Source organism: Cryptotermes secundus, unplaced genomic scaffold (assembly GCF_002891405.2).
Source record: "Cryptotermes secundus unplaced genomic scaffold, Csec_1.0 scaffold579, whole genome shotgun sequence".
Taxonomy (NCBI): Eukaryota; Metazoa; Arthropoda; class Insecta; order Blattodea; family Kalotermitidae; genus Cryptotermes; species Cryptotermes secundus.
The window spans coordinates 1,107,189-1,118,184 of NW_019719366.1; the positions used below are offsets into that span (position 1 = coordinate 1,107,189).

General features: G+C 38.8%; 1 protein-coding gene across 2 annotated transcripts in view; it reads right to left on the reverse strand.

Annotated features, from left to right (window-relative positions):
* Positions 1–1,913: 1,913 nt before the first annotated feature.
* LOC111864946 (cyclic AMP-dependent transcription factor ATF-2) overlaps positions 1,914–10,996 on the reverse strand; it is a 27,331-nt gene continuing 18,248 nt past the window's right edge. For both annotated transcript variants that reach the window (XM_023852596.2, XM_023852586.2), the window contains exons 9-12: positions 9,985–10,065; positions 8,160–8,302; positions 6,555–6,745; positions 1,914–2,810 (exon numbers count right to left, since the gene is read on the reverse strand). In XM_023852596.2, the coding sequence (XP_023708364.1) occupies positions 2,047–2,810; positions 6,555–6,745; positions 8,160–8,302; positions 9,985–10,065 (1,179 nt within the window). In that variant the 3' untranslated portion in view covers positions 1,914–2,046. The remainder of the gene's footprint in view (positions 2,811–6,554; positions 6,746–8,159; positions 8,303–9,984; positions 10,066–10,996) is intronic.

Below are 10,996 nucleotides of genomic sequence, written 5' to 3' on the forward strand. Positions count from 1 at the left end.
AAAGATTATATTTTGCATTTCATGACAAAATAATCACAGTTAATTTTCGTTTGTAAAAATTGCTCTTTTGAGTATATGTAGAAAATTTTATTGTCTTTCAGACTGTTTTTAGTTCGTATTTCTATGTTGCATAGAACAGAAAATATGCATTTTTTATGGAAAGTTTGCAATGTTAATTAATTAGGGCAATTTAAATACCAGCAGCAGAGGGCTCCCAGCAATTTAAAAGTCCGCATGTTAAAGGTTAAAAGCCACATGTTCCACAACCTAGCACACCTAGTTACTTCGCTACAAACATTACTAGACTAGAGGTGATGTATTCAAAGGGATGGGAGAAGATGACAGACTTAGTTTGCCCTTTATATTGTGCCTTCATTCCAAACATTACTAAACAAAAGAGAATTTGCTCACCTTACTGCCGCTATGCTAAATGTGGTCCTAGAAACACTTCACAAACTGCAACTATGTAACATATTGAAGAGTAGGCTAATGCTTCTTTTTGGGCACAAGAGAATAACCCTTCGTAAGTGTGCTAAGCACTTCTGCCATAAGGTCAAGTAAATTATATATTTGAATTTATGGTACACGTACTGTACAGTCCACACAGAGAGAAACATTTCCATAAACATACTTTGGGAACAGTTGGTCACGTATCACAGAAAAAACAGCATGCTATCACCCATATATAGGTAATGATGTTAGTAACATATTGTTTTTACACGCAAAAAGGAACAATCTTATGTTGTTAAAAAATTTAATAGTTTCTTTCAGTGTTGAATTTGAGGATTTCACAGCAGTGACTACATGCTGTACAGTCCCTGGGTTGAACACTGTGTAGTTCAGTAAGCTACACCAATGCTTGCAAGAAATGTATTGCTTCCATCTACTTGATGCTTGTTTTTTTGCTTGGCTTAATCTTTGACCCTGAAGACAGAAGCATTATGTTCCCCAAAGTATCAGTGAATTTTACTGCACTACATGTCATTACAACTCAGAAGGCTGCATCCTTTATTAGTGTCTGGAAAATTTATTCTGCATTCTGGTGGTTTATCTTTGGTTAGAACTGTTAAGTAAACACCTGGGACATAACTATTTTTCCAATATTATGCAAACAAGAAATTTAAATGAGAATTAAATTCTGTCTATGGCCAAGATAATGGTCTGATTTAAATACCTATCCTGAAAAAGGAAGGATTAAATTATTTCAGATGGTAACATGTGTTACTGCTATGCATTCCCAACAAGTTAACCACATTGTGTTATGAGGCTAACTACAATTAAAACAGTGAGAATAAGACTAATGACCTTACAGTATTTCTAATTAATGACCAGTTGTGAGATATGACAATTTCATATCACCGAGTATCAAGATTATGGTTTTCTGGAATGTGACACGTGATGTTGCATAGTCAGGTGCCATTCTTCAAGGTACTTCCAGAAAACAACAATCTTAATGCCCAAGGGGTTTAACCCTTCCCATGCCGCAAAAACACATCAAAATTCCCAAGCCCTCTTCACTTTCTTCAGCTGTAATTTAAAAATTCCTGTTTTTCTAATAATAGAAATGAAATATGGTAAATACCCACCTCCTATCATCTAAAATCAATCACAAGAACTAAACTAATAGCGACAGAAATGAATTGCAGATTACTGAACACATCAGATACAATATGAAGAGGCAGGAAGGTTCTTGTGGAATATGTCTGAAACACATGCATGAAAAAACTCGAATGTAGAACATATCATATATGACACGGGAAGCATTAATTGCATACCTGGGAAGAGGAGCACTTCTGTACACCATAGATGGGGGGAGGGGGTTAAACACACACACACATATACTTTGAGCCAGGCTAATTAAACACAAAATGTCATTTGTACTCAATAAAATTCTGTTTTAAAAAGATTCCAAAGTCAAACCATAAAAAATAAGTCACCTTTTCTCTCTCTTGTATAAATAATAAATACTTTAAAATACACACTACTAAACAGTGTCTTTATGCCATGAATAAAAATTGTATGACAGGAAATTATGGCAATTAAATCTCACCTCCTTTCATTAACAGACTGGATTTCGGTGATAATTTCAACGTCACTGTCTGCATCACTATTTGCACCAATGTCCGTGGTTAGCTCATGTGTCAGCACACTATCAGTGGACTTTCGCATTACATTTGGGTTAATTTTTATCACATGGGATCCTATTTCAGTATCACTTACAACACCCACCTTTTTCTGAGTATAAACATCAGCTTCAGCAGTCAGGGTCTTATTCCCATGACTGACCCTGTCTATATCTGTGACATCAGGTGTAACAGATGCTGGTAAACATATTTTTGGGACAATGAAGGTTTGCTGATAATTAGAATTCTGAATGACAGCAGAAATAGACAGCTGATTGGCTCCTGTTAGAACTGGATTTGTAACAAGAACTCCAGACTGCACTGCCATCCTAACACCTTGAGAACTCTTGTTCATGCTTGTTACTGTTTTCACCGCACTGCTGTTTATGACATGAATATTTTCAGCTTGAGTTGACGGGAGAAGAAGTGCTTGACGAACAAATGGAGGCCCTTGATTAGTAGCTACTTTCTTCCTTGGAGTAAGAGTGGATTCACTAGAGCCCCTTTTGAGACTAGAAGATCCACTGATGAGGATCAGCTGATTATGAGGTACTGTTGTGTGATGCTGTTGGACCAATGGAGCAGATGTGGTAAGCTGTGTTGATGGCAGCAGGCAATTTGTGTTTCGAAGTGCAATAATTTGATGTTGTTCTGGTTGTGTAGCAGATGATAGTGGAACACTGGATCCTAGAAACATATTAGCCACTTTAAGTTACACTGTTATTAACAGACAGGCTAGTGTGACCAGTCTCTACTAGGTGTTATTGGAAAGTTCTCGGACTGTTATTGCTGTAACTGCCTCAGTCAAAGAAGATGAGAGGGGAGGCCAAGGTCACACTTCCAAAAGCCTATCGCATCAGTCTGAAACATTACACCGCACTGTGAACAAGCATTGGTTTTACACGAGTGCTTTTCTGACTTCATGTTTCGTTTTGTTCACAAGAATGGCAAAATTGAGCAATGTGTCTGCATCAAGTTTTGCGTGAAGCTTGGTAAATCCACTGCCAAAACCTTTGAAATGCTTCCTGAGGCTTTTGGAGCACATTCTTTAGGTAGGACAACAGTTTTTAAATGACATTCACGTTTCAAGGCCAGTCAAGTGTCAGTTGAAGATGATGAATGTTCAGGGTGGCCAAGCACCAACAAAACGACAGAAAATGTTGAAAAAATTTGAGAACTCATCCATGAAGACTATCACAAAACAATCCATGAGCTCGCAGACACCGCTGGGAACAATTATGGAGTTCGCCAGGAGATCTTAAGAGAAAATTTGAACATGCTCCGCATTGCTCCTTCATCACAACAGTGCACTGGGCTTAGCCCCATGTGATTTTGCTTTGTTTCCCAAATTTAAAATGAAACTGAAGGGATGACATTTTGAAACAGTGTCTGATGTCCAAAGAGAATCGCAAGCAGTACTCAACAACATTAAGGAAATTACTTCCACAGTGCTTTTGAATCATGGAAAAAATGATGGGATTGCTGTATACATTCCCAAGGAGACTATTTGAAGGAGATGGCAGCCAAAATTGAATAAGTTAAGTCAGCATTTCTTTTTTGACCTAGTCCGGGAACTTTCATGTGTGTTGACAGCTTATAATCACAAACACATATTTTACTGTTTCTTCAACACAGAACGATGGTTGTGCATATGCAAGAGTTTTATGTATCATGGTGGCTGAACCAAGTACCATTTCTTATGGTATGCAGAAGGCATTCCATGCTTCCAACCTGACTGTTGATGAAGTGAACACAATTCTACAGAACCAAGAACTGGGGAAAGTGGCACAGAACACTGACAATGAGTCATATAGAGATACTAACAGAGAACCAGAAATTGACAGATACAAAATTGGTGATGTTGAGGACTGATTATGTGCAGTGAATGTGATACTGGACTGTGAGTGGTTCCCTCCTTCAAGCAATTCCACACACAGAAGATAGTTTTAAAAAAACAATAAGCAAGAATTTTACAGTGCAAATTATTGCTTTCAATATAAAATGATTCCAGGAGGGTGGTTTCCTAAAGGTGACTACTTTCTATCATAAAAATCTAGTCTAAGCAGCTTTAATATATGAAACTGAACTAAACTGAACTGACTATTGGTATTATCTACATGAATAACTATTCACCACTCATCCAAAGTGAATGAGTCATTCAGTATGCAATTTGATGTTGTGAAAATTTTCTGAAAATCATACTGGTGTTAGCATTATGGTATTAGTAGCATAAGAGACTTGCAAGTGACCTTCAACCCTATTAACATACATTTACAAGGAAGTGTGACAAAACAGGAGCCAGCTGTAGATATATCATACAGCGATATAAGCACTTAGTATACAGTTCCAGCAAGGATTGTGCTACAGTTCGAGGAAGATGCCTTTTACATTCTACATAACACTTCTTGGTCTATATTTTAAAAGTGCAATACTGTTTCAGAAAACACAGAAAACAATTTCATGCATCCAAAACAAGTAACAGGTGATTATTTCATAAATTATAGAAAGTTGAAGTTTAGTGGGGAACAGGGGATAAAGTGCATGTAGAGAAATTGACTGATACTTTTTCATCTGCCTTTTGTTTTATGAATTTTGAACAAAAAATAGCCTAAATATAGCCTAAATATAAACTTTCATCAATGCAAAATATGCCAGAACATGTGATACACATACGAGAACATACGTAGAACCATTGAACGAAGCATAAGAGGCTTCAGCTTGGCTGCGGTCAGGCAGGCGTACGACCGTTGTAGTGACTGCTGTTTCGGAGTGGCATAATCTGCTACACAGGCGTGTACTGACAGGTCTCCTGTGTACGTCTCGCATAAATGTTGTTCATTGTAGTAAAGTGGCAGCGTGTATGGTGTTCATACATTTCCAGTGCCCGAACCTGGACGCTGTGTGAACACGGCTACACCCATGATGCAACAGACGTGGCGCCTGGTCAGACAGACCAAACCCCTCTTGTTGTCGAAGAGGAGACCACATTTCCATACACACAAACGGTCTTGGAATTAACAAAAATTTGGTAGTGTGTCCCAACAGGACCCGAAACCTTTGCAATTCTGCATACTGAGAAACTCAGTAACTTACAATTGACTTCCAGAGCATTTTGCAAAAATGTGAACAACTTCCTGTAGGTGACGATATGGCATAATAATACTGGATACTGGTATAACACTGAAGTCATACATTAAAAACCAGCTGTAAAAGCTTAAAGGAAACAATCTGTTTATGTGCTATGAGTTTCTATTTCTTAAATTCTAGATAACATGGAATTCATCATTTTGATACAAATCACATACGTGTATAAGAATCTGTACAGCAAATGAACAACATTCTATACGTGGTGTGTTCAAAAAGTATCGAACCTTTGGTCGGCAGAAATACATTTATTGATTTGGAGGTACAAAACCCTAATCCCCTTCAAAGTAGTCTCCTTGGTAATGCACACACTTCTCCCAGTGCTTCCGCCATTGTTGGAAACACTTCTGGAACGCGTCTTTTGGAATAGTGATCAGCCGGGCCGTCGCATTTCGCATGATGTCTTCTCTTGACTCAAATCAGGTTCCTTTCAGCGGCATTTTCAGCTTGGGAAATAGCCAAAAGTCACACGGAGCCATGTCGGGGGAGTAGGGAGCCTGACGAACCACAGGAATGTTGTGTTTGGCAACGAAAGTCTGAATCAGATGCGCAGAATGGGTGGGTGCGTTATNGGCATTACTTCTGCTCCATTGTTAGCAGTCTCGGTATGAATTTCGCGGACACTCTCCTCATGCCCAAATCCTTGGACAAAATTGAATGTACCGATCCAATGCTTACCCCTGTCTCGTTCGCAAGTTCTCGGACTGTGATACGACGGTCCTCCAGGACCAAAGTCCGCACTTGCTCAATGACATTCTCATTTCGGCTTGTTGAGGGTCTGCCTGAAGGCGGTTCGCTGTCCACTGATGTGCGGCCATCTTTGAAGCGGTTGTACCACTCCTTTATCCGTGAGTTGCTCATGGCATCGTCCCCGAAAGCCTGTTGAATCTTGCGAATGGTTTCCACTTGGGTATCGCCAAGCTTTTGGCAAAATTTGATGCAATATCGCTGCTCATGTTGTTCCGTCATTTTACACCTTACTGTAATCCGACGAGGGCTCACTACACGTCCTCACTCATAGGCCGACTGCCAGCGACTGACGCTTTCTGCGGGCGGGAAAAAATTCACGACTGCGCATGAATGTCCCCTCCACATCTCCATCGAAGGGAGCCTCCCGCGCTTCATTGGTTTACGCGGGAAAAAAAAGGTTCGATACTTTTTGAACACACCATGTATACTGTTTCACATTTCCATAAATGTGGCATACTATCAACAGACATTACATTTCATCAATAATTCTACTGTACTCTTCCAGGTAAAAAAGAATTTGTTACAACTTCAACTAACCTTGTGCCATAGCCTGTGTCACAGGACAGTCCTTATGTGCTAGTAAGAGAGTCTTCAGATCTGCCACCTCCTTTCGCAGTGATGCCACTTCTGATTGCAGCTGCTGATTAGTTGCCAACATCTCCTCTGCTCTTCTCTCCAGTTCCTGGATCCATGTTTTTCGCTTTTCTCTGCACCTCATTGCAGCAGCTCTGCATGAATTTCAACATACAAAACATACAGTATTTATATTGGGGAAGTTTTCTACACCCATCATGTAAAAGAAAATTGGATGGTCATGTCCATCAATTCAACTCTGTTTTATCTCACATTACACTGGATTTTGATAAGAACTGGTATTAAGAGCTGTATTTGCTCCATATCAGTTGATACATACATTCAAATTCCAGCCTGTGTTCGATCCCGGGTCTGGTCAAGTAGGATTTGTGGTGGACAAAGTGGCGCTGGGGCAGGTTTTCTCCGAGTACTTCGGTTTCCCCTGCCAATCTTCATTCCACCAACTGCTCCACAATCACCCTCACCTATCATCTGGGGCTGGTACAATAGGCCAGAAGTGGCTCCAGTACAAGGGACTTGGTCCCACCCCACTAGCATTAAAAGAAAATACTCTCAAGACATATACATTAACACATGTATGCATTTATATGTCCACTACTGTTACTATTTTAACCAAAACTGGAACATGATGACAAATTTTATTGCTAGACTTGGAAAAGCTAATAGGTGGATTTGCTGACATTTATATATGAGTATACTTCATGCACATATGCAGAAGGGAAGACAACTAATTGTAAGTTTTATCAATATTTATTCATAAAATATTCCTTCTTAAATAAAAAGAAAATTGTGTTGATGAATTCAAAAGTACTGCACTACTACCACCTAATTTAAGTGCTGGAATGGTAAAAATTCAAATATCTTTCTTTTAGGCTAACCATAGCAACCACTTAAGGTGGAATATGATGAAACAGCTTTTTAAATTGGATTTTATTAAACAAAGAGTTCATGGTGACAGTTGATAGCTTTGCTCTGCCTTACCCTGCAGATATAACCCTACATTGAGATGCATGTACACTTCAGCCTTGTCACAAACACGTCAATATATTTAAACTAGGCATGTGCAAGGAAGAGTCTTCTAGTTTGATGATAGATCAAGATCTTCTCTGCTAGATCAAATTTTTTACTGCTATTACTATTTGTAACACTACAGCCACGTTTTCACATGACACTGAAGGGCTGCTTATCATTTTTGACATCAGATCCTTTTTCAATGAAACATTTTCATAAATCATTTTATTTATCCAATTCTAGGTCCATGTCCTTTTTCACCATGGGCAGAAAGGAGGGAGGGAGGGGGAGAGAGATTTTGACATGTTCAGTTGTGCCAGTGTTGCCAGCTATCACAATTCCAAGAAACTGGGTATTTTGCACACATTTGTACAAAGCAGTTATCTGAAAACTATCGAAGTTTCAGACAGAAAATCAACATTAAAATTAAGACTAAGTTCTTTTACCTCAATCTGCTCTAAAAATTTCAGTTTCATATATACCTAATTTAAATTTTTAGAGAAAAATACCTCACTCAGCAACCATGATAATACATGCCTATTTCTCTCAAGGAACTTCTGTCTCTTTTCGCCTGGATCCTCGTTCCCACTAGATGAAGAAGCTCTCCTTGCTGGTGTAACACTGGCAGGACTTGTGGCATGAGTCTCAGGAACTGCCTTGCTAACTTCAGACCTTGAGACCTGATGGACAAATTATGTATTTTTCAATTTATTTGATAATGTACCAAATGTGCAGGTTATGTGAAGTGGTAGGGTGATCACGAACCAAGAAGACATATGGGAGTGTGGAGGCAGAGCTCCAAGTATTCTTAACCTTGGCGCTAGATGGAGGTGTGATATAAGTATCAAGAGTCTGGGGAAATTTTAGTATGGGAAAATGCAGTTAAAAATTTGAGGGTTCTTCAAATGAAACCAATTCATAGCACTGTTACCAAATACAACCAGTTACAGGTGATCATGTTCATATGGCTGTGTGTATGACACATCAGCAGTTAACCATGACCCATGCCACAGAACAGACACACTGAGCAAACAGGAACAGTGTGACATGGTTAAATGCTGGAATTCCAGCAGCATCTCATGTTCACATGGCTGTGTGTATGACACATCAGCAGTCAACCATGAGCCATGCCACAGAACACTGAGCAAACAGGAACAGTATGACATGGTTAAATGCCGGAATTCCAGCTGCAGAATACATCCAAACAGAACCAACAAGCTGTCCTTCAGCTCCTTAATGCTGGGAGTTGTAAACCAGTGCTCTAAGACAATCTTAACAACCGTCAGTAAAATGTGTCCTCGCATGCTCAAGAGGGATATTTTCATGTTGTACTAAAATGTCTGTCTCCATGTGGCCTACAATGTGCTCCACATGGTGGAAGTGTTGAACCATCCCAATGGAGCCCAAACCTGTAAATGTGTGACTGTCATGTGTTTGATCCCCTCAAGAAAGGGCCTAAGGGTCACAGATTTGGGCTGGACAGACATCAAGCTGTGATGGTGAAGTGGTTTGAGCAGCACCCCAGGGAGTTCTCTGCAGAGGGGATCCACTGGCTGGTGTGGCACTGAATGCCTGCCTTAATGCCTTGATCACATTTCATTTCACCATCCCTTGTATGAATAAGAGTTATGGGTCTAATTTGTAAATTTAAAATTATTGCTAAAAGTTTCTTTGCCTTTCTTTTTGTGTGCAAGTCATTAGGCCATTGGTACTTACCACATTTACTCATATACATCCAACCTGACTCCCCTCTGAAACCTGTACACTCTTTTAGTACTGTAAGCTTGGTTATGAGGAAGTAACACATGTTAGCAACCAAAAACAGGGAAAGCTTGCATAACATGCAATGTACTCAAGATCTACAGAGAGTTATGAACAGTCCACCCTGGGTGACTCAACCATGTACTTGTTTCACATAATCAGATGATGATAATGACTTGCTCACTGATTCTTAACATGTACAATAATACCTTGAATTTCATCACATAACCTTTTGACTCCAAAGTCCCAACACAGAACTACAGTATTAATAAAATTGGATACAATAATATTAATTATATTAAAATACTTGACATAAAAATACAATAAATTAGATTATATAAAACAAAAGTTATACTATAAAACAAGACTGAAACCAGGCACTGACCTTCATATTGTTGTGTTATGACGGTCTTAATAAAGAAGGGATAAATACAGTTGCACAGAAAAACCCACAATTCTTCCTCAGATTAAACTCAAAGAACCACAGGTTTAGACAGCATGAGAGCCTGTTCCTTCCCCTAAACATAGATATACTACACTTGTTGCCACATGTTGACAAAAATGCTGTAAAATAACATTAAGTATGACAGACTGCACTTACTTTTGCTGAGGACTGCTTTTGTATTGATTCCTTGACAGTTGCAGCAGTCCGGTTATTGCTTATCAGTGTCTGCTTCAGTCGCTATAATCAAGAAGAAATTCTATAATAAATAGCAACACTTAATTTATATCTGTATTACTGTCAAAACCTTAGATAGGATATGTTTTGCTGATCATTTACAAATGTGCTCCATTTTTTTTTAAGCTGTAAGCATCTTTGCTTGAAATTTAACTCTTCTAAAGCTAAGCTTCATTCTAACCGTTAGTAAAAGAATGCATGAAGTCACAGGGTTAATTAGAGAATCATATCTGACATTTTATATTACTGCATGTTGCACTTCATGCCGACAGAGGCAAAAAGATATGCCATTGGTGGCAAGAAACATAAATGTGTCACATCTGAAAAGCTGAAGTGAAAAATTCACATAGGTTGTATGGCCTCATATGTATATATCTGAAAAATGGAACACAAAATTATAAGTGGATAAAGCAAACAAAAGTTCTTGAGATCATGATAAGCAAAATGTTCACTCAATTACTGACTTCTAGTTTTCACATACTGAACAATAACAGTGTTTCAAAATTCCTTCTGCATCATATCACAATTTTTAGTCACTAAAAAAGAATTCTGAATCATGCCAGGTTTCATATGATGGGGTACCCAAAAGAAACCGAACTAATTTTTTTGTGGGCAGAGATTTTGTAGTACTGCGTTTTGCCGCTATGAGCGCATAGAGCTAACATTCCTGAGTCGATAAGCCGACTACCGTTGCTTCAGAAGGTAAGAACTAGTTTCGGCAGAGTTTATAGTGACAACTGTTTTGTGTGATCGTTGTTTTTGCAATGGCTGATTTTCGTGAACAGCGTGCGGTGGTGAAATTCTGCTTTTTGCTAGGGAAAAGTGGAACAGAAACTCTTGAAATGTTAAAAACGGCATACAAGGATGATGCTATGGGGAAAACTCAAGTGTTTGAGTGGTTTTCCCATTTCAAAAATGGTGAACTGTCAATTGA